This window comes from Poecilia reticulata, chromosome 10 (genome assembly GCF_904066995.2).
Source record: "Poecilia reticulata chromosome 10, P_reticulata-male-v2, whole genome shotgun sequence".
NCBI lineage: Eukaryota > Metazoa > Chordata > Actinopteri > Cyprinodontiformes > Poeciliidae > Poecilia > Poecilia reticulata.
Genome location: NC_088839.1, coordinates 20,064,951 through 20,088,127, shown reverse-complemented (window position 1 = coordinate 20,088,127; position 23,177 = coordinate 20,064,951). Strand labels below are relative to the sequence as shown.

The window sequence follows — 23,177 nt, the reverse complement described above, 5'->3', positions numbered from 1 at the left end:
ATCAAATTCAAAATGCCCATATTTTACAAGACCAGATTTTTCAGTTAATGTTTGGTCCAATTTTAATACAAATATTACAATCCAGTATATAAAAAGAAATATCTTGTTATATCCACAATACAGGTATGCTAGTTTGTCTAAGATCGGGTTTTATACCTCCAAATCTTCCCTCCCACACATTTTTACTGTTCAAATATGACAAATCTAGGCCTGCAGCTCACAATTTTAGTAATCAAGTATTTTAATTACTCTGACAAAGAAAATAAAAATGGTCCCATTGTGCATTTTTATGTATCCACTTAGAAATGCATATGAAAATGCAAACATTTAATTTTTAAGTAAAAAAACTGCATTGCCCAACATGCATTAACCTTAGTATTTCTTTCTTGTACACTTCATTATTAGTAGCAAAGGATACATCTGCAGGTAAAATACTATTACTATTTACTAATATTATTTACAAAGGTTTAATTTCCTTATGTCAAATGCAAATATGCATAGATTTTTGTAATTTTGACTTAATTACGATCCAAGAAAAAGATGTAAAATGGTTGTCAAAATATATTTTATTGCTTAACGTACAACAATAAGGAATTCAGATTAACAAATTTTAATCCTGACTATGTTTTTATCCTATGAACATTTCCACTAGTGTCTATACAAATGACTATCAAGTAACATTGCATTGACAACAAAAACTGCATCATTAGCCCTCAGGTCAAAGTTGCCATTTAGCAGGTAAAATAGTTAACACAGGTAGACCTAATCTTGATAAGAAGTAAACAATAAAAGAAAAAATTATTAAATAAAATTACAGCTGATTTTATTTCACAGAGGTTTGACTGGAAGCATTCACTTGATGAAGGCTACATCTGGGATCTTGCCCTCCGCCTGTACGGAAAAGAAGAATATTAGGGTTTCAGCTTACCGAATCATTTAAAAAAAAAAAAAAAGAACATTGGTGTGAAATGTTACCTTCAACTGGGTGAAAATCTGTGCTGCCCTGTTGAAATCCCACTCATTGTCCTGCAGACACCTGCAAAGGTTTTCAAAATATTAGTACACTTTCCTCATAAATTGACTTATTTTAAGAAGTGTTTCTGAAGACAAGGCTCACTTTTGTGACCATTCCAGATTCATGCCAGACTTTAGCGAGAAAGCAGTGAGCATCTCTTGTTGTGGTGCGGTGAGGGTTGGGACGGGACTGGAAGACGGGGTCGGGGCCGGAGCCACGAACGCTCGGCGGATCTCCTCTGTGGTGGCCATTCGGATGAAAAGCTGATCGTTCACGATGCACAGACTGAAAACAGAGAATCGAGATTATATTTGCAAGGTTTATTATTTTCACAAAAATGTGACACCTATTGATGGCCATTTAATAAACTAACCCGGAATTTCCTGCTGGGACGGTGATGAAGACCCGGGAGAAGGCCATCGTAGATTCTCTGGACTTCCCATCAACAACAACTGAAAACAAAACAAAACATTCAGCTCAAAATTTTATTGTGGATAAAAACTAAAATTTAAATAAAGAACTTCCCAAAATTACCTTCTTTAAAGACTCCACTGACTGTGAATGATAGTAGTGTATTCTGTAAAAAGAAAATATTATTGAACAGAGGAACCAAACAGGAAGAGAAGATCACGTGAAGGATTCTGGAATAAGCTTCGACTCACGGTGTAGGTGTTCACATCTACGGTAAATGAGGCAATGTCGTGTTGCGTTTTTGGCAGCTCGTTGAGGAACGCCACAACGTTCAGTCGAGTGTGTTTCAGAAGCCGAAATCTCATTGCTAAAGACAGAGAAAATTAAAAAACATCAGGCATCTAAAAGAAACGGACAAAAACATGGGATGAAGATCTTAAACTCACTGGAGTCTTTGATCCTCTTCAGGTTTCTGCTGTCTTTGTAGTATTCGCCCAGACTGCTCCTAAACACAAAAATACAGCTGCTAAGCTCAGATTTTAGAAGCATCCTCTAGACAAAAAAACTTTCCTAAATGAAATCAGAGCAACTGAGGAATTTCAGTAGCTTCTTGTACCACTGTCCTACCTGGAGGGGTTTTGGGAGGTGTAGGGTGTAGTGATGGATAATGAGGCTCCATCATGGTAAGCATCCAGGAGAGGCTGCCTGTTCCCAGAGTCGTATATACTGTAGTACCTGCAACACGGTCAAACACTCAGGCTCTCTCACGTTGTTCCAGAGTGTTACAGGATACAACAGGAGAATTTTATTTTTTTTTAATATGCAACATGATAAAATTTAAAACTCACTGTTGCAAGAACCGAAGGATGAGGGACTTGATTTCATCTGATCCGAAGCAGCTTCCCTAAATGAACAAATAAAGACGTTCTTAAGGCACATTAAAGAGCATATTCAACAATAAAGCATTAATATAAACAGACAAGCTACTATAGAAGGAAAATAACAGTCCGAGTGCAACAGTAAAGAACGAACCTTGCAGGGTGGGATTGCAGTCGGCGTCTCAACATCAAATCCAATAGGAGGTGGGAGGTCGTGTCCATCCTGAGAGGAAACCAGAGGAAAAACAGATTCATCATGAGAGATTCTTCTGGTCAACCATCTGCATGTCAACCCATGTAAACAGAGCAGCGACAAAATATTCATAATGTGACAGAACATGTTCACATTTTGCCGCATTATGGTTGTATTGTACTGAGAGCGTAATGTTACAAAGTGAAGCAGCACATTTCTGTTGTGACGTGAATGGAAGCTGATACCCGATTTTCAGATTTAAATAAAGAAAATCTTTAGGTGTAGAATGCATTTGCACTGTAAAAACTAAATCTTACAAAGTGTTTCCGGTCTAGTTTCTAGTGCAAATATTTTAGTACACAAAGTACGAGAAAACACAAAATAAGCTTCCTTAGTAAGAAAGAAATTTGTTTTAAGGCAATAATTTCTTTAAAATGCATTTTATATATAACATGGAAGAACGTCTTACAAGTGAAATAATCTGCGAGTGGAACTAGCACTTTTTCCATCAACATGAACTAATTATTAACTTAAAACAAGCTCCTGTATCTTTCTGAAAAAGTAGATTAAAAATAAGATTGTGGTTTTGCAGTGTAGACACATTTCTCCTGTAGGGAGAGCAGCCACTCAGAGCTGATGTGAAGATGGAATGGGCAACAGACTAGAATCGAAAAACAACTATGAAAAATACTGCATATATATGACACCTGCAATCTTCAACAGCTCAAAGTGCCGACTTAAAACTAACTGAGGATATGTGGCAAAAAGTGATATAAATCATCCATAAATCTAAAAGAATATAAAAAATGTCAGTCTTTCTACATGTGAAGCTGGTCGAGACACAACACAAAAAGCTGCAGCTTTAATTGCAGTGGAAGGAGTGGCACAGGGAGCCTGAATAAAAATGCACTTTATACCTCTAAGATTTGGATTGGACTTGGAGAAAAAAATAAATGCTTCACTTCCCTCATCTGCCTACAGATGGCCTATCTTAGCCTGTGGTTGTACTGTGTCAAAATATGACCAAGAACAAGATGCATAAAATAGTTTTAATGCCAAGAAGTCATCAGAACAAGTTTTCAAGATGCATTAGTTTTATATGACCAGTTAGTAGAGACGAGTTGATGGTGATGATGATAATTGATAAGCAGTGACGTTGACAGATGAATATGTGGACCTACCAGCTTGAGGAGCCGGGGGAACCTCTGCCGCACGGCACTGGTGCAGAAAAAACGACAAAAAAAAATAAGATTATCATCCTACACCACCCAAAACGCAAACAGGAAAAATTAAGCAGATCCCCAGCTGACCCAATTTAACTTCAGAATGCTATTTTTTCCTTCAAATGTCATCATGTAGATTAAATAATGAGTACACTACAGCAACAAGAGTACTTTGTCTTCCAAATGTACACAAACACCCTGAGTCTTCCCTCGGTTTTATGCTATGCACCCTTCTCCCAGCCCAGAGAGTACTTACCAGCAGTATACTCACGCTCTCCCCCCCATTTTGGTGATATACAAAGATCTGACATGGAGGAGCAACACAAGCACACTTTTCTAGGAGTACACGCATACAAACACACCAGCAGCTACTAGACTGAGCTGAAAACCAGGATGCACATCCATGTTGAGTTAGTAAAACAAAGAGGTTATGCATGGCTGGGAGAGAGGTGGTTACCGCCAGTCTTGTGTTAACTCTCCCCACAAAACTCTCGCCAAGATGTTGAGGAAGAGACGAGTCTACGTCTGGGTAAAAAATATAAGGTCAGTTTCACATAGAAACGATCACAACGGGTCCCAATATTCGGAGTCAATCACTAAACTGTGTGGAAGCAGCAGAGATAGACAACCTGAGGACAGAGCTGAAAAAACAAAAGGACAGCAGGTCTCAGAAGCAGCTGGACCCAGCAGTCCCACCACTCATTTTATAGTTTTCCTCTTCTGAACAAGCTTAGCAGCTACAGCTTTGGTAGCATAGTTTTAGGAGTTAGCACAACTCTTTTTTTGATGTGTGTTTTTTCAGTTTTTTTTTGTTTGTTTTTTAGCTCTATTTGTTACAGAGCAGCTACGTGAACAGTTGAGACAACTGGAGTGAGAGATGCAGCACCATTTGCTTATCAAAGTGATTTTTTTTGTGTGCCGGCTGCAGCCTTTGGAAACTTGAAGAGTTTTCTGGGTGTTTTTTGTGCCATGTTTCAACTTGAGAATCCGTTTCTTCTAAGATGAAGGCTACCTGCCAACATTTCCGTTTATTGCACTGTAAAGCAGGGGCGGGGGGCTGTTGTAGCCCGTAAGATCAGACATATTGGAAGAGACTAAATTTCTCTCTTTGGCTCTCTTCACATGGATCAGTGATCCGTGGTAAATCCCGCTCCACCTCTGCCCAAACGGCTTGGCCTGTGAAGTCCCGACTCTTCGGTTTCGTCTCGCCATGCTTTCGCTGAGCCTGAGCTCACGGGGGACTGAGGCCGAGTAATCGTGACTGTGCCTGCCTTAGGTCGTCCCGAGGTTTCGAGGTGGGATCTTACCCGTCATAGGCTATCCAGCCTTCCATACTCGCCTGAGACAGGCGCCGACAGGGCACTGATGCTGTGAGGGGAGGGGAGAAAATGGCTGCACATTTTCTTTGCTTCGTCCAAACATCTTTCAAGATGGCAATGAGTTTCCTTTTCCAATACAGCACATGCAAACAGCAGTGCTGTAACTTCCAAGTTTGGGAATGCACAAAACATTTTTTTTTCTTTCTGCGTCACTCTGAATTTATTTTGATAGGATTTGATATGAGGATTGTGTGTTTAGCAACAGATGAGAAGAAAACTATGTAGAATGACAGCAGGGGAGTGCCGGGTAGAGCATCAACGGAGAACCATAACCAGAGAACCAAAGCTGAAAAAGATTCCCCAAAGTGACACTGAAAACTGCCAGCAAGAGGCTGAACGCTCAGAGTGAAATGGGTTTAAGCAAACTGAAAGAAAGACCAGATTATTCTGCAGTCTGGAGTCCTCGCAGCAACATTTGGAAGGGAGGAATGTTTAGCTAGCAGTGTGAAAGGAAAAAGTTGGACAGTAAACATTTTTATTGCCATTTAATGCAAATACAAAGAAAACTTCTGCATGTCTTGAACTACTTTCTGTGCTCTGGTGCAAGTACAAACATTACGCAATCAGAGCTTTGGAAATAATCTTATTAATGGCTTTGTTTATCAGTTCTCTGGGGCACCATCTGTCCTGCTGTAGTTAAGATGGTTTCTGTTTACTTTACAGACACAAACAAAGTATTTAGTTGACATCAGCTGCTTGGTCCAAACGTTCACCCTGCTCTGTAAAATAAGTAGTTATGGTTGAATAAAACAAACACCTGAAACAACTCTAGTGGAGGATTATCTCGTTTGGTCGGTGATACTCCCAGATCACATACGGCTATGTTGGTATTCCCCTGCAAAAACATCTGCCGTCACCGCACAGCATCGTTGACTGACCTGATGTACGCAGCTTGATCCTTAAAGAGGTCACACAGAGGGTTCCTGCTCAGCCACAGCTCCACCAGCTTCAGGCCTTTTAACTTATCCAGCTCACGATCAGTCTTTAACTAAAATATCCACACAAGAAACAGACAAAAGGACAGGTGGTGTGAGAAAAAATGTTTTTAGCATATTACAATGCAATGCAGTATTTATATGCTTTTAAAGATTTCACTTTAAACCACAAGTTTTAATGTATTTAATAGGATTTTAGGTGACAGATAAATACCAGGCATGAATTTATATTTTCTGACACTCGAAAAATAAAATGGAGTAAAACCAATTACTTTCAGAAAAAGTTTGAAGAACTGACTCTAGATCAGAGGTCTGCAACCTTTACAATACAGCTATTTCTGCCCTCAGTTCAGCCAAATAAAACTTTAGTCATAAATGGTACAAAACCTTTTCTAAAGAAAAAAAAAAAGAACTTATAATCTCTGATAAAATTATAAGTTATCTACAAGAAGAAATTCATCATTTTGCAAAAACAAGATGGATGCCTGCGCTTAGTTGTGATGTTGACATTGGTAGGAAATGAAGCATAGGTTTAACCAAACAGCAAGAAAATTTGATGTAAAAAGATATTACTGGTACTAATATAACTCTTGTGTGAAAATCTAAAGCTATTATCCCGTAAAAAATCTGAAAAACTGATATAAAATCTGCATTTGTTTTTACAGTCATTAAAAGCATTAATTGGTTCTTTAACATTTATATCCCGATGATTTAAAGAGTCACTCGTGACCCTGGGTCTTAAAGGTCAGTTTAGTAGCTCGTCTCACCTCATTCTGAGAAAGGTTGAGCGCCTTCAGATTTGGCACTTTGGTCGTCAAGTCAGTAAGATCGTCCAGTTTGTGAATACGGTTGTTACTCAAATTCAAACACGCCAGCTGGAAAGATGAAAAGAACCATTAGTGGCTCAACTGGATGCTTTCTTCACATCTCTGCTTATCTGATGATCACCATGAATCTCACCTCAGGAATGTTTTCTTCAATAATTTTAATGACTGCCTCCATGTTCGTTTTTCTGTTCAAGATGACTTCAATGTTCTGAGACACCAAGTCTGGAAAAACAAACACGAATCCATTTGTAGTGTTGGCTAACTGAGCTGATGTAGAAGTTAACACATCTTTATGCTTTGGACTACAAAGAACTCAAAAACAGAATGTTAATTCATTACAAAACAAACTTTGCAAGACTTACTGTACAGCCAAAAAATAAAAGATCTCACTACTTCTTCATGAAGAAAAATATTTATATACCTGGGTCAGTTCGAATGTTGTTCAAGTCAAGTGCTTGCTGGGAACCATCAAAGCGTTTCGCCATGCATTGCTGTCAAAGATAAAACATCAGCATTCATGAATGAGCTCCTCCTCCTCAGAGATGAAGGCTTATACATGCCGTTTTAGTCTATGCATTTCTTCCATTTCTAGTCAATGCAATTAGATATTTTTTAACTATCCATTTCTTTCCCAGAGCTGCTGTGTTTAAGCCTGCACACCTAGGAACTTCTTACTGGAGCTTTTACATCATCATTTACATTCAGTAAATTAAAATGACTTGTGAAATGGGAATTTAAAAACACTTCTGCTCCACTTTGAACTCCATCTAACTCAGAACATGAAAACAAATTAGTCATGGAATGGCTTCTTCTCCTTTTTCTTCTACCAAGTTCTTTAGAACCTTCTGCGATTTGTTGAACTTTTTTTCTACTCATGAAAATACATGAAGGAGACAACTTCTGTTTTTATTTGCCATGGTTTAAAAAAAAAATTAAGCTAAACTGTACTGTTCAACATCGGAAAGATTATTTTTAATAGAAAAAAAACTGAGGGTTTCAAATGTCCGGCACTCACCTTCAGGTGCTCCAAGTCTTCAGGCTTCAGGTCCGACTGCAGGAAGGATGGTGGATTACTTGGGTTAACGTGTACTTCCACCTACAAGGACCGATGGAAACAAAGGAAAGTAAATGGATAAATGCAGCTGAGTTGTTGTGCACAAGCTTTATGACAAAAATTGTTCAATTCAAGTGTGAGACAAAATCAGAAGGCGCTCCATCATACCTTATAGCCGTCTGAATCTGTGATCTTGTGAGAACATCTGCGCAGAGCGTTGGCTGCAGCTGAATCCTCCACATAGAAATGGGCCCTGTGATGGTCAACGTGGTACTAGATGGAGTAATGAGGAGATAACAGTTCAGTCACTGTTCTATAATATTCATCAAGAAAAGCTAATGAGGCAGCGCTAGCACTCACCTGTACAGGTGTGTATTGAATCGCACAGATGTTCTGGAGAGCTGTAATCAACCATTTCTTTTCATATTTTCTTCCATGTGGTATCTGGCGATCAGAAAACGCTCAATATAATCTCGGTTGATAAATTAAAGTGCAGGGATATCAACATGATCAATATAGAATCACCTCACCGTTACTTTGTACCAGCTTAACCGGCCTCTCACGCCTCCGGGTCGGTCTGGTCTGAAACCACTGCTGCCACCTCCTGGAAGTCCCCTTCCTCTTCCTCCCCCTCCCCCTCCTCCTTCTTTCCCCTGCCGCCTTTCTCTGTCAAACCGTCCATCTACTTTCCGAGATGGTCTTCCATAAGGATTGCTAAAGAACAACAAAAATGGGATTTTTGTAATTAAAACGTCCTACGTATGTATATGTATATTATATATATATATATATATATATTATTATTATTATTTAAAATAAACATTTATGCTCAACAGACATCCTAATTTAAATAAATATTTATTGCTTCTAAACAAATGGAGTTGAAAATCAGACAAAACAGAGGTGAGGTTAACATTCAAAACAAAGTTTGTATCTTTATGCGCAAGAAACGATGTTGCTTTTTGTTTTTTTTTTTTAAATGAGCTGAATTTCTCCAGGAATGTTGCTCTAAAAAACCCCTGAGTTTCATATGATCTCTTACAATGTTAAAAGTTGCTATGTCATGCTTAATTTCCGTTCTTCAATAATGAGATTTTAGTCTTCTCAGTTCTGCCTATTTTGAGCTTCTTTCCTAATGAGCTGTTTTAGGGCCTCTTGACGCTTTAAATCCAAATAACCTGCTGCTGGCCGCAACCCCTAACTCAACATTTATACTCACACAAGAAGAAGGCTGCAAGTAGAAGAGCAATTATACAATCATACATCTTTGAAAAGCAGAAGTTCAGCCTCCTGCACAACCAACAAGAACGCAACAAGTAGATTCTGAATGGTAAAGTCAACAACAAAGCACTTGCCTTTTCCAATAACCATTGTACAGCACATATAGTGGTAAAACCAGCTGAACAAACATGCTGGAGCTCAGCTTGGGTTGCTAGGCAACAGTCTGGGCTACCCTGGGGTTACATTCCTAAAGTTTTTGAAATAGCTCATCTTTCAGACAACAAAAAACCCCATCATCTTATTGCCAAAACAGTTGGGTGTTTTTTTTAAAGGTTCGGTTGTGTTTAGAAGCAGTTAAAACCCAAATGGCAGTATGAAAACATGCTAACTGGTAATTTTGCAGAATTGGTTCCCTTTAATGTATATTAGCTGTTCATGGAAGACTACAGAGCTCCAACACAGTTGACATTTTAAATCTCCACAAAGCTGATGTTAATTCTCCTTGTTTTGTTTATTCTTTCATTCACATTTACCACAAATATTTCTTGGACAGTGGCGCAGAAACAGTTAAAACAGGAGGTTAATTAAAGGCTTAGCAGGGAATGGCACGTCTGCAAAACCCAAAAAAGGTCAAATAAAATAAAAGAAACAAGGCTGTCTTTGGAACAGGATTTTGCTTACTGTCCAAATCTTTTAACTGCACGTTTTGTCTGGTTTAAAAGTTTTTTGTCATTTAGAGAAGAAGCTGCTGAATAGCAGACAGCATCACAGAACAGATGACAAATTGAGTTCATTTGGATCCGGACAAATTGTTAGAACTCTATATGCTGTTCTTTATCAAAGGCCTCAGGATCAACACACTGATGTGTAATATACTGAGTACACTACTCTGAGCTATACTGAGGTTTAGCAGTGCAATACTCTTGTAAACATGATTGTCATTCATGCTATTTACTGCTTTTCATATGTTTATTTAGGGGATTTCCAAACTTAAGAACTTTTTTTGAGGGTCAAATTTGAAGCTTTTCAAAATGATATCCAAAAAATTACCAAACAAATAGTTCCCAAATATTTATTTGGAATTTTTTTTTTATTTATTGTAAATATTTATTAAGTTCAACTGATGGCATAAAAACACTTTACCTTCTATTCTACATATTTTGGATACATTTTTACAAAGGACTATTTTTCTCAATGACTTAAAAGTCAATAATGCAAAATGTTTCACCAACTTTACAATATCTGTTATCAGATATATTTAATGGTGGCAGATATAATAATGTAACAAAATAATTTCCCGTATTAGTGGCTCTACACTGTTGGTAGATTTTCTTCCCACCTAATGCACAAATTCTGTTAGCTTTACCTTATATGTGAAGTTGTAGACTGATAAGCTCTGAAAAAAAATCTAATGTTTTTAAGATAAGTTCCACAACTTCATTTTTTATCCATCAAACGTACACAGAGAGTCCAGTACAACTTGATCCGGGACAGTAAACCTGGCTGCGTTTCTTTGTCGTCACAGTGGAATCTCCACACTCACTGAACACAAAGCAGCTTAGCAGGTTTATCAGTAGCTACCTTCATGTCTGAAATGATGGAGCTGAAAACAAGATTCTAAATACTTTTACATTCTTGTTTATAATCATGTCAGACAAAGCAGCTCTGCATTCACAACAGCAAAAGCTACAGAGACGATCTCAAAGATGTTTAATTTCTATAGTCCTAAGACTGTTTTGCCAAATACTTTTGATGGGCAGGACACAAATTTCCTTTCCTGTCACTGTGACTGCCAACAGCAGAGAATGTATTATTTCAGTTTCATCTGCCTTTGAGTTGTTGGGGCTTCCCATGAATAAAAAGCTTCTCTGTTACTCAAAATGTTTTGCTTAGGGAAGATGATTTTATAGAAAAGTATTTCTGTCCTCTACAACAACAACAACAAAAAACATTCCGTAAGAAGTTGTGTGAATAAAACTATAAAAAAAGATTCAGCTTTTTGTGTAAATGATCAGAGTTGATGCTAATTCTACAGCTAGAAGAGCATTGCTGATATGCAACTAGATTTACTGAGAAGGCTGAAACCACAGCAGCACCTGTAACTAAGGCAACAGCAAGGTAGCAACAGCAGGTCATATAGCTGTGCAGAAGCCTTCTGACAAATTGTTCCAGTGCATGAATGGGGGTGGGGTGGGCCATCTAAAATAAGAAGGCATTTGAGGACTGACCATGGACACCACAAACTTAGAACCACCTACTTATGCGTCATGCGGTTAAAAGTAGGTTGGAAGGTAAGCATCCAAAGACTGGACTTAGTTTTAAACTATATTTTTTAAACTAAATTCACACTGTGCTCAGAAAATTGTCCTGCTGAGAAACAAATCTACTCACAAAGAAGAGAGCACACTGCCTATTATGTAATAAGCTCACAAGAATCAGTCCAGAAACACTTACAATCTGTTCTGCGAGCTGCTGTCCTGTGAGCTGTCACTCATAGTAACATCTCCATCTGTATCCTCCAGCAGCCTGGACCGGGGGCCGGGGCCTCCAAACCCTCCTGAGTGACTGCCTCGCTGGCGGTCCCTCCGAGATCTGTCAAATGGCCGACCCTTGGGTCCTCTGCCTTTACGGGTGCGAAATGGGGCGGTTCTGTCATCATGCTCTGCCAGGGTAAACAATAAATAAGAGTTGAGTATCATAAAATTGACAGAGCAAAGCAAGTCCTCTCAAAATGGACTTAAGAGATTTCTTAAGAGAGCAAACATTTAAAGATTAGAAATCTATTCTTTGTTGGAAAAAGAACAGACTGAATGGACAAAATGTGAATCATAAATTTACCTACTAAAACTACTCGCTTGTATTTGTATTAGCTAAAATCACATTTCTGTATACAATGTAAAAAAAATAAGGGATAACGAAAATATCTCCAAATCTCAATCCGTTTGATCAAAACTTATACTGGAAGACAGTTCATTTAAAAAAGGCCCTCTATGTCAAAACGCAAGGCTTTGCGTTTTTGACTTATAGGTTTTATTAAAAGTCTAGAACTATATTAATCTCTAGGAATTAAATAATATAAGAAAAAGACACATTAAAACTATACACTTTAATTGTAATCTACATGTCCACATGTTACCTCTGTGGACAGTGAAATCTGCTTGTGTGACCTCTCTCTTCACCATAAAGTCTTCATGGCCTGAAGGGAAGTGGTGAAAGCAGGAGAGCAGATGTGAGGTTAATGCGACAGTAAACGTGGTACTCACCGTTGTAGTAATGCCCGCTGTCCGCCATATTCTTTCTATAGTGTTCGTTCTGAGTCGAAAAAAGAAAAGAGCAGCCCTTGTAGGGGAAGACAATCCGTGGGCCCCGACTTTTCTCTTTTATAAAATGCGAACCAGAGACGATGAAAACAAATCAATCATCCCACATGGCTCCGGATGAAACAAAAGAAACTAGGACGTCATAAGGGGTTCGTCCTAGCTTTTAGCATAGCTTAGCGAGCCTCCCGTGATCAAGAAGACGACGGAAGCAACACCATTTCTTTTCCGGGTCAAAAATAGAGGGCGGGGCATATTATTTTTAAAGTCAGTTTTAACAAGAAGAGAACACACAGCAACAAGAAACATGCATAAAAAATAACAGCTGTTAAATTTTTATGATATCGGTAGTAAGATTTATCAAATTTGCAAGGAGGGTTTTGCGCTGAAAGCAACTTTACAACAACGACAAAATGTGGGGCGCCCGTTTGTGGTCTTTTTCCGTCGTCTTCTTCTTCACAGGTGGCTAGCAAGCAAAGCTTTTGTGAATTACCGCCATCATGCGGGAAGAAGTATTAATCAGGACGAACAAAATCCGTAAGTAAATAAGCAAATAAACATTTATTTACGATAACCCACTGCCGGAAATATTACTCAAATAAGAGTAAAATTTGGGTAATACTCCATAATTTTGCTCAAATGAAAGTACATATTGTCGCTATTAATTTAGTGTTTTTGAGCTATCTTAACAAAAAAAAAGTAATATTTCAATCAACAAATGTTGTCCTAAAGGTCCTGTATGTCCAGTTTAAATTTTGTGTCTTATAAATTACCTACCAGTTCACTTCTCTCATTGCTTGGTGTCTAACAATAAAAAATGGTCCATTGTTTGTTTGTTTTTTAAAATAAAACTCATAATAATCTGTATAATTTCTCTAATTTAAGAAATGTACTCAGTAACCTTGGGTATGGTTGTGTCCTTTCTATTTCACCAGCTTTCTCTGAATGTTAAGTCACTGGCCACTTATTTCTTTTCCCCACTGTTTCTGCCATCGTCTCTTGACCTTTGGTTTAATTATTGATTTCATTTCTCTTTTACAGAATAATCACTTTAGTGTGTCCCCTCTGTACACCATATACAGAGATCAATTTCTCTCAAAAGTTAGAACGACGTCCCATCCATGGTAAGGGGATTGGGTTAATGTTAAGCTAAATAACTACAATTACCTACACACACTGACACTCATGTAGCATTGTATGCATCCAAACAGTGTTGCAAGCTATTTAAAATAAAAGAGCAAGGTTAAAATCACACACCGTATTATGACATTGATTTCAATCACTTTTCTTCATCGCTTTAGTTTTAGTTTAATTCAATTGTGCAAAAAAAGAAAACAAACAAACAAAAAACTTAGTAACCCACAACTACTTAGTCATATAAAGCATTTTCATTTTTTTTCTTTTCTGCTTTATGTGCATTATGGGGAATCTGCATTTTTTTACTATTACATATGCAAAAATCTGCCTCAACAGACGTAGTAGACATTATTAACCATTCTTCAATTTCATCAATCCATTTCATACAACTCCCTTATTCCACAGAGCATCACAAAGATGCTGCCCCCCCCCCCTACTCTCTCCAGCTCTCAATGAGCAGAGTACAGTACTGAACAGGTGGTCAGTCCATCACAGGAAGACGCATACTAGAGAAAATGGGTTTAGCACAAGCAAATGAAGCACAAAAGACAATTTTTAAAAATTCATCATATTTGAAAAACTATAGTTTTAAGCTGTTGGTGAAGCATTCAAATATGTATTGGAATGCGAGGTATTATTATTATTATTATTATTGACAGACCAGAATGTCTACAGTTATTCCACTGCTAGGAGGAAGTGAGGTATTATTAACGAGATGCCCAAGAACAAAAATGGAAAGGAAATTCTTTATTTTGGCAGTGATTCCTGATAAAGGAAAACACCCCGACAGTAGTTATTCTTGCTAAACTTAACAATTTGAAGGCTCTCTTTAGTACCAAATCTTTAATTCCTCAGCAGACATTAAGACTACTTTTCTCCACGTCAAGTGGAAATAAATTAGACGCAGCAGGTGCTGAATTCAGGCGCCGAAAAAGCCAACTGCGATTTATTTACCTTTAAATATATTCTATCCTGTATTTAAATTTTAACTGAAAAATATGCAGGTAATTGAACAGTTATGTGGAAACTAGGCCAACAAGAGGCTAACTTGAGAAATTTGGTGTAACTTGGATCACTTACCGTCACTTATAACGCGGGTCACCACGGCTAGGTTAGGGTAGTTTCTCCGAAACATTACCAATCAGGGTCCTCAAATGTATTAGCCTGTTAACAGTATAATGTAGCACAACAAACAAGTCAATTAAAATGTTCATAAAGTCCTGATGCACCAACTTTATTTGCTTTCCATCTTTACCTGAGCGTGGAAGAGCGGTTGAATTTAGCTTTTAGCTAGCTGTTGGAATTAGCGCGACGGTTTTCATTTTTCTCCTATCCAAGACGTTATTGAACAATTTTTACCCACTAATTTACTTAAATATCATCATTCACTCTCTGAAAATATTTAAAAGGACCTCTTGGGGGGTGAATGTCTATGTCCCGCTCAGTTTGTATCACGAACGGCTAAGATTTCGCTAGTGGACAAACTGCGTCATGGCGCCGCCTATTGGAATGGACCAAAACCTGCAATGTCGAATTTAGCCACCCACAGATTCTGCGACCAGACTCGGATTCAGTCATTTTAATATGTGTAATGCCACCTATTTCACCTTTCTCTGCATTAAAAAAAATGTATATAACCAACTTTTAGGCAAGTAAATTTTGTTTGTATAGCACATTTTCAGCAACGAGACAATTCCAAATGATTAGAAGGGGAAATAAAACAAGCAAAAGACAAAACATTCCAGTTATGAAATGTAACTCTAAACAAATGGGTTTTTGATTTAAATGAACTCAGTGTTTCAGCAGTTTTGCAGTTTTCTGTTAGTGTGTTCCAGATTATTGGATCATAACAACTCAATTGTTGCTTGTTTGGCTTTGATTATGGGGATGCAGAGTAGACTTGAACCAGAAGATCTAGTGAATTTTTATTGTATGCTGGTGCTAAGTCATTTAGGTAATTATAAGCCAAAAGAATATTTTCAAATCTAAACAAATAAAAAACAAACTAAAACTAGAAAGTGATTATTTTTTTATATCCTTTTGCTAATTTCCAGAAATTAATGAACTCTTAATGGATGAGTTTGGGAGTAGGGGTTGTGCCACACTGGCCTACACAACCATACTGCAGCAAATTCTGGTTGAAGAACTGGATTGTGTCCCACATCAGTGTGTGACTAAACTGATGATGAGCATGGTTATCATCCACTGTTTCTCCAAACAAACTCCTAAAAAATAAAAAGATAGAAAATTAACAGACAATTTACTTGGGCTTGACCCAGGCTCAACTCTGGTTGCCAGCACACAAATGCATTTTTATTACAAATGATCTGCCATTTTAAAAGATTTAGACTTTACACCTACATAAGATTTATTGCTAAAAAATCTTGTTGCTACACGGAATTGATTACACACATTCCCTTATTTTTGTGCCAAATATCAATGTAATAATGAGGTGAACAGAGTTTTGCAATTGTTTATTTAACTTAACCTGCGCTGCCATACCATAAGTGTATAAAATGTCTGACCACCAGACCAAAAGTAAAAAATAATTAAACATTTCATTGGAATTAAATATATATATATATATATATATATATATATATATATATTTTTTTTTTTTTTTTTCATAGATCATGAAAAGCGACATGTGCGTTTCATCAGTTCTTTATCAAAAAGCACAGCTACCACTAAACATACAAACATGTACTGACTTAAAACAGGCAGAACATGAGGTTGTGCGCAATCTCGTTCTTAGAGATACATAACATTTAAATATAACATGCAATACAAAAACACACACGAAATAACTTTATTCTTTATTTTTTTAAAAACCCTTCAAACTGTTGGCGTATGTACATACCAGATGTACAATAAGCAAGACTAGCTTCCACTTCATATGTCTTTGAATGTCAGCTTCATTGAAGCAGCCATCGTTCTTGCTTCATCCCTGAATCCAGGTGCTGGTGTCACAGACACTCTGAGAACTTCATGTTTCACACTTTCCATGTTCCCACTCAGCTGCCCTCCTGTTGCCCCTCGGCCAGGCTGATGGCCTGGCTCAGAGCCGTGAGGATGGAGGTCAGACCGATCAGGTAGCCGTCCTCCCTGTTCCCCTCAACCCAAGGGATGCCGTGCTGGACCTCCTTCGAGTCAGGAAGAGGCATCGTCTTCCCAAAGTCTATCATCCAAACACTGGCCTTGCTGTGGTCGTGTACAAAGAGGAGTGAGCTGCCAATAACCTGAGATTCAGGAAATAAGAGATTCAGTGAACGGCTATGAGGACAAAGCAAAACAGGACTGGTATGTGGATTTCATTTCTCTCCGTTTACAAACCTCATGTTTTCGAAAGAACTCTGAACTCCTGAGTGCATCTTTCAGGTCCACGAGCCTGGAGTGGTACGCGTTCTGAGAACACACATAAACACGAATATATGTGCTTCACAAATATCACAGGGCAATATATGATTAAACTCAAAGTGCAAAGAATGTACATGTGAGGTTAAAACCTTTCCTCCAAATAGCCAGAATTTATTGCCATGTTTCACCAACAATTCTCCAGGCTTCCCCAAATTTTGCTGGTTAAAAATGAACTAAAAGCAGCCAAAATGATAAGAAAAGGTCAAGTATGTAACCAATTTCAAAATATTTATTTTGTTTGATAAGCCATTTATAGAGCCTCGCAAAAGTATCTATACCCATTGAACTTTAAAATTCTGTTACATTATAACTGTAATGGGTTTTATTTTGATTCTATGAAACACACCAACACAAAGTAATTTAAAATTTAGAGCCAAAGTGAGAAATGTTTTTTCTTTTTCTAGAAGTGTTGAATATGAAAATCTGCAAATGGTTTTGTATTAATTTGTCTTGTTTTAATCATTCGTATAACAACCTTTCACTCCAATTACAGCTGCACATCTTTGGTATTGCAAAATGACCTGATCTCAATCAGACTGGATGGAGATGTGAGCAACAATGTTCTTGTTTCATTACAGCTTTCCAATTGGATTCAAGTCTAAAGTTACTGGGTTGTTCTAACACAGATATATTATTTAATCCAAACCATTGGATTGTCATTTGGTTGCATATTTAGGGTTGGAAGGTGATCATCTTTTGTGTTTGTTGTTTTGCTATATCACATAAAAAAATTATGAATTACATTGAAGCCTGTACTTGTAATCTGACTGAATGTGAAAAACATCTTCAGCCAACAGAAACAAATTAGGTAATAATTTCAAACTTTTAAAAAACTTTTCTCCTGCATGTTTTCCTCTAAAACTTTAAGTGAAAATCTCTGCATGCAGCATGTTGTTGCAGCTTCAAATGGGTCTTCTGACAGCTTAACAATGGTTGTATTTGGTTCAGATTTAAATAAAATCTGATTTAAATAAAATCTTCTCCAGTTGTCATCTGATTCAAGGGTATATTTTCCACTGCTACAGTGTGACTGTGACTGACCAGAGTGTCCAGTTGGCTCCTGGTGAAGTAGAGTAACGCTTCTGTGATCTGAGTCAAGGAGTGAATTTTTCTAAAATCCCGTTGGACACTTCCATCCTCCATCTGCAAATCAGCAATCATTTTGCACGGTTGGACGTCATCGTTTGTAATGAAATGCTAGAACTGAGCATTTCTCTCTCATACCATGATGCCCTCAATCCTGAAGCCCAGGGTGGATGTGGAGCTGGTTGTGTCCCTCCACTGTAGGTAGCGCCATTTTGTCACTCCTTTCTGTTCGTGTTCCTCAGCTGTTGGTGCTGATGGGTCGACTTTCACCATCTTCTGGTACATGTCGCTCCTCGAATTGGGCTTCGTTCGGGCTTTGACCAGTTCCTCCTCCTGGAATGTCCTGAAAGAGAAAATGCTCACATAATACATCCTGGTAGTAAGCCCTTAATTTGCACCATTTCGGAAATTCAATCTACTTCCATCCTTCACAGATTTAAGGAAAAGTTGTTTAGATCTGCTTCATAGGAAGAAATCAAAAGTTTTGGTTTTTGCTTATTGCATTTCCATATAAAGCTTCGTCTTCAGATGCAGGGTTGTAAGTTTGCATGTTTCATCTGAACTAAAGAAGCTAATGAAAGTATTAGATTTGTGGAAAGCTACTGGTTTTGTGGAGCTGCAAGCTACAGTAATTATTTTGAAGTTATGTTAAAAAGATGTATTAAAGAAGACCAAAGATAAAGGAGAACTAGAGTTTCCATCATTACTTTTTATCCAGCAGGCCTCCTGTATGAATCCTAGATGTAAAACAAACTCTATGAAACAACAAAGATTTTGAACCCACTATTCATTAGCTCAAATATAAAATGACATGTATTCTTTAAAAATATTAATATCTGCTCCTCTTTGACTGCATGGTGGGAGTTTCTAAAATGACATCTTCACTTAATCCATGAAAACGTACACTTATCTGGAACAACCTTGACATCCTACAACAAAATAATATAAAAACATTAGATGTGTAAAGGAATCAAATACCTGGAACATATATTTAAAAGAATAGACATTCAGTTTAACAGATTAATTATACAATCTGAGGTTGACAGGAACAAATTTTTGGATATCAATCTTTAGAGCCATATAGCTCTAAAATACTTACCTGAATTACAAATCTTCTCTCACAATTTCCCCGCGGATCCTTCTTCTCCTTTTGTGCAACTATAACTCACCTGACTGTCCACCCTTGCAATACACCTTCAGGTAATCCAAGTCAAAAAGAAAAAGCACTCATGCCAAAATATCCGTCTTAGTTCCTTCAGCTTAAACCAATCCAGGATCAACTTCGTTCCTTTGGTAACTTACCAAAAGACCAGATCCAAATACTCACCAGGTGTCATTCACTCTCCTCTTCCTCTACTCAGATCTCTGAGTCTGCTGCAGGGATAAGCAGCTTCTTCTCAACATGCATCCATCCATACTCGCATAACATTTCAATCATGCGCTTATGTTTCAAATCAGTTGATTTTCAGCATAAAGTCATTTAAAATCATAAACTGACTATTTGGTTAGCATAAAAACAGAAATAAACTCATTTTCTAGTAAATACAACACGTTTTATTAACAAAAATTCCAGCAAGAGCTCTACTGGAATGGGAAGAAAATTAATTATCCCCGAAAGTAATATAGCGAGCTTAACTTTTCAAAACATTAGGTTAAAGTCTACTTTTAAAAGAAACAAACTATCTCCTTGTTTTTAAATCTTCTTCAGTCAGTTAAAAGGTCAGAGAAAACCCATACCTGACTCCCATCTTGCAGTCCATGATAACAGGCCTCCTCAGACCGTTGAGCAAGTCCTCCAGGCGGATGTAGCAGTGCTCCCCTCTGGTGACCAAACCATAGTACTGCGGGACGAAGGGCCTCAGCGGATCTCTCATCAGGCTGTCCAGACACTTCGCCTCCAGTTCACTGTACAGCTTCAGCACCTCCCCTCCTTTACTAACTTGAAAATTACCTGGTACCAGAAGAACATGGTAAGATACAAGAAGCAGTAAAATATTTAGGAGACAATAAATCTTGATCTACTCAATTTAATTACACAATTATTTAAATAAAGACATTTTATAATTGGCATGAAGTGATTCACATCCAACAACTAGCAGTGTCTTTCTCATTTTACAGTCACAAACTGCCAGGGAATGTCATTGGTATTTTATGTGGAAAAACTAATGCAAAGTGATAAATGTTAAGGCCTCAGAGGTTTGGTGGAGAACATCAGCAAGCAAACAGCATCATGAAGACCAACGACACAGCAGAGAAGAACAACTAAAGCAGCATCTCACACAGCTCTGTTTGATCCATCAAATAAATGGGAAGAGTCTGGCACACCTGCTAACTCACACATGACCATCTACCTAAACTGACAGGGTTAGCAAAGAGAGCAAGATTTAGGAAAAGCAGCCAAGAAGCCAGTGATAACTTTGGAGGAGATGCATAGATCCTGTAACTGTTTATTCCACAGAACTGCCATCTATGATGGTGGAATGATTATGCTATGGAGACAGGAGTGTAGATAAATTCAGAGCTGTTTGAGACTGGACAGAACAATGACCCTAAACGTACAGCAATGGGATGGTTTAGGTCGGGATGGTTTTGGTCAATGTAAACGTGCTGAAATGGGAAGGCTCAATCTAATCTGACATAGTTGGAATTTTAAAATGGAAGATGGTTTAGGCTTTAGACATGCAAAGTTGATAGAGAAATTGTTCAACAAAACTATTGACTAGTGGGGTTGAATACAAATACACAATATTTTATACTTTCTACAAAAATGAGAATACTATGTTTACGTTTTCTTTACAATTAGGCATTAAAATAAATTTAAGTTTGTGTTTGCAACACGTGAAAGAGTGAAAAAGTGAAGTATGAAAACATGCCTTGATGTCCAGCTAGCTGAACCCAGGAGCTCTGTCGCTTGAGTGACCAGTGCATCATGGTCAGGAAGGTTTTCCATGTGCGACTCTGAGGGACAATCAAAGGGAAAATAAAATTGGTTCATGTAAGAGATGCATTGGAATCATGAGGCTGACATTTTATCTGAAGGTTTTGTAAATTTTCATTTCTGTTTTTATTCCAGGATGGGAATTTCTTAGCCTTATTTATTGAAAATATTCTGTGAAAGTCTGGGAGAATGAGAAGTGTTAAATGTATGCCTGTTTTTTGTCTCCCAACAGAGCATAGCTGTAAACTTAAGATCTACTTTGTATATACACAAAACAGCTGCTACCAGACTGAGACGTGGCACAGAAGAACTGAAAAACAGCTATAGCAGATTTGAGCATGCTCAGTAGAGACACTGAGGCAACATGAAAACAAGGTTTCAGTTTTCGTTGCTTGTTTAGAAGCATCTATATTCTACTAAACCTATTCTAGTTTTTATTCTAAGTGATGAAGAATGCTTATTTGAAGCAGTGTAAACCTAATCACCCAGAGTCCTGCTACTAATGACTTTTCTTTAGCGCTTGACAGTTCAAACACACTGAAGCCAGAGAAACATCTACTTTCTAGTCGTCCTCCCACTGTTTGCTCCTCCCTTTACTCATATCTGTTGCAGAAGCAGCAGGCTTCCATGCAAACGCCATTCAAATCTGACTATGTCAAAGTCCTCTTTCAAGCCCATGCAAATCAGCTGGACCACAGGCGCAAAGAACAGTTGAGAAACATGGTTTTATTTCTTTTCCATGGAAAACCAGAGCAGACAGATGTAACAGAGTAATGAACAGGACAAATGCCTAAAAATGTGCAGAAAAACGTGAATTAGTGTTTGCTGGATGAGGTGTTCTGACCTTCTTGAAGGTTTTTCTTTTAGACACGACGTCATCTAGGTCGCTGAAGACCTCATCACTCTCTGATGAGAGGTTGATAGAGGAACAGGACGAGGAGGTGGAGGAATGCAACAGCTTGGAGAGGATTGGATGCCGATGACTTGAGGGCTCCATCACCTCATCATCCTCCCGGCTCTGCCCCCCGGGGTCCTCCAAACTGCTGCTGTTCTCGTGAGCTGCAGAGGTGGGAGAAGGTTTCCCGTCTTCCTTCTCCACACTGCTCCCACCTCTCTTCAGACTGGAGCTTTTGCCTCTCCGGGGTTTCCCCTCGTCCTCGTCGCAGTGTTCTCCTTGTATTCCACTGTTCTCCACCCTCCTCTTCCCACTCAGCCTCCATCTATCGCAGCCGTCTGTGCCAACGTCGAAGCTGCCTCCTAATTTCTCTTTCCTCCTCGACTTCCATTTGGCTCTGAGAACATCCCGGGAATACTTTGCAGTGTCGTCCGCCTCATAAGCTACAGGTTTCTCTTCCTTTGCATTCGACTGGCAAGCAGTGGGCGAGTCTGAGTCAAGATATCTGTCCCAGTCCTCGTCTTCTCCCAGTCCACCGATGCACTGACTGTAAGGGGGGAAGCTTTTGGTAGCCAGGAGCCTTGGCCTAAACTTGCCTCTGGCTTTAGTGCAGCTAATGGACGGCCCATCACTGATTGTCAGATGTCGGTGTGTCTCATCTGAGAGTCCGGTGCATGAGTCAGAATCTTCCACCTTGATCCCCTCCATCTTTAAGCAAGACAGATCCTCTCCTGTATCCATGTTTGTTTCCCCACTGGAGCAAAGATGGCGATTCTGCTCCATGGATACAACATGTGCTTGCACAACAGGGAAACGTTTACAAGAGAGCTACAGTTTTGAATACGACTCAGGAAATGCATTTGCAAGTGTACAATAAAAATAGAAGCAGAAAAACTGTTTTAAAACTTTGCTTAAAATGATACAAACTGCTGAATAAATCCTCATGTAGCTGCAGGACTCCCCTTACCTGTATCTAGCGTTGAATTCACAGAGAAGCAAAGCCTTGTGCCCGATGCAGAGTTACGTTCCGCTCTCATTCTCTCCGCTGGAACCACAGTTTGCATGTGGTGACGTTATGTTTCCAAAGCTTGACTCTGGGCTGGATGATGAAGCTCAGCCAACAGCACCTCAGGGCAGGATGACATCCAGGAATGACGGAGCCAGGCAGTGTGGAGTGCCATGTCCTCCCTCCACTTTTATCACACCAGCCACACCAACAGTCCTCGTTAGATAGAGATTACACAATCCAAC

At 38.5% G+C, this 23,177-nt stretch overlaps 2 protein-coding genes and 1 long non-coding RNA gene across 4 annotated transcripts; 1 reads left to right on the top strand and 2 right to left on the bottom strand.

Moving 5' to 3' along the window:
* Nucleotides 1-548: 548 nt before the first annotated feature.
* Nucleotides 549-15,052, bottom strand: nxf1a (nuclear RNA export factor 1a). 2 transcript variants are annotated; one of them, XM_008420449.3, is made up of 23 exons: nucleotides 14,846-15,052; nucleotides 14,671-14,754; nucleotides 12,273-12,332; nucleotides 11,591-11,798; nucleotides 8,446-8,629; nucleotides 8,276-8,359; nucleotides 8,084-8,188; nucleotides 7,877-7,957; nucleotides 7,283-7,352; nucleotides 6,995-7,083; nucleotides 6,802-6,909; nucleotides 5,978-6,087; nucleotides 3,679-3,715; nucleotides 2,459-2,527; nucleotides 2,275-2,330; nucleotides 2,054-2,161; nucleotides 1,873-1,931; nucleotides 1,678-1,793; nucleotides 1,550-1,592; nucleotides 1,389-1,467; nucleotides 1,118-1,300; nucleotides 976-1,036; nucleotides 549-891 (listed from the first exon to the last, which is right to left on the bottom strand). In XM_008420449.3, exons 2-23 carry the CDS (start codon nucleotides 14,723-14,725, stop codon nucleotides 853-855), a joined length of 2,004 nt encoding a protein of 667 aa, XP_008418671.1. In that variant the 5' UTR covers nucleotides 14,726-14,754; nucleotides 14,846-15,052; the 3' UTR covers nucleotides 549-852. The 2 variants fall into 2 exon arrangements, with proteins under 2 accessions (XP_008418671.1, XP_008418672.1); XM_008420450.2 differs by lacking the exons at nucleotides 12,273-12,332; nucleotides 14,671-14,754; nucleotides 14,846-15,052 and adding an exon at nucleotides 12,400-12,640.
* On the top strand, nucleotides 12,890-17,983 carry LOC145553083 (uncharacterized). Its single transcript, XR_014089272.1, has 2 exons — nucleotides 12,890-12,990; nucleotides 16,609-17,983. It is a non-coding gene; the product is annotated as an uncharacterized LOC145553083 (long non-coding RNA).
* LOC103471443 (inositol-trisphosphate 3-kinase A-like) lies at nucleotides 16,183-23,147 on the bottom strand. The gene is made up of 8 exons (XM_008420452.3): nucleotides 22,894-23,147; nucleotides 21,876-22,723; nucleotides 20,967-21,051; nucleotides 19,831-20,044; nucleotides 18,232-18,436; nucleotides 18,049-18,150; nucleotides 16,924-16,995; nucleotides 16,183-16,829 (listed from the first exon to the last, which is right to left on the bottom strand). Exons 1-8 carry the CDS (start codon nucleotides 22,988-22,990, stop codon nucleotides 16,605-16,607), a joined length of 1,848 nt encoding a protein of 615 aa, XP_008418674.1. The 5' UTR covers nucleotides 22,991-23,147; the 3' UTR covers nucleotides 16,183-16,604.
* Between the last annotated feature and the right edge of the window lie 30 nt (nucleotides 23,148-23,177).

Excerpts from the sequence above, each read along its gene's own strand:
- nxf1a (XM_008420449.3), bottom strand. The coding sequence starts at position 14,725 with ATGTTTCGGAGAAACTACCCTAACCTAGCCGTGGTGACCCGCGTTATA. Across the intron at positions 8,189-8,275 it reads TTCAATACACACCTGTACAG|TACCACGTTGACCATCACAG; the intron begins GTGAGTGCTAGC and ends TACTCCATCTAG. Across the intron at positions 1,037-1,117 it reads AATCTGGAATGGTCACAAAA|GTGTCTGCAGGACAATGAGT; the intron begins GTGAGCCTTGTC and ends AAACCTTTGCAG.
- LOC103471443 (XM_008420452.3), bottom strand. The coding sequence starts at position 22,990 with ATGCAAACTGTGGTTCCAGCGGAGAGAATGAGAGCGGAACGTAACTCT. Across the intron at positions 16,996-18,048 it reads GGAGCCAACTGGACACTCTG|AACGCGTACCACTCCAGGCT; the intron begins GTCAGTCACAGT and ends GTGTGTTCTCAG. Across the intron at positions 16,830-16,923 it reads AGTTCTTTCGAAAACATGAG|GTTATTGGCAGCTCACTCCT; the intron begins GTTTGTAAACGG and ends CCTGAATCTCAG.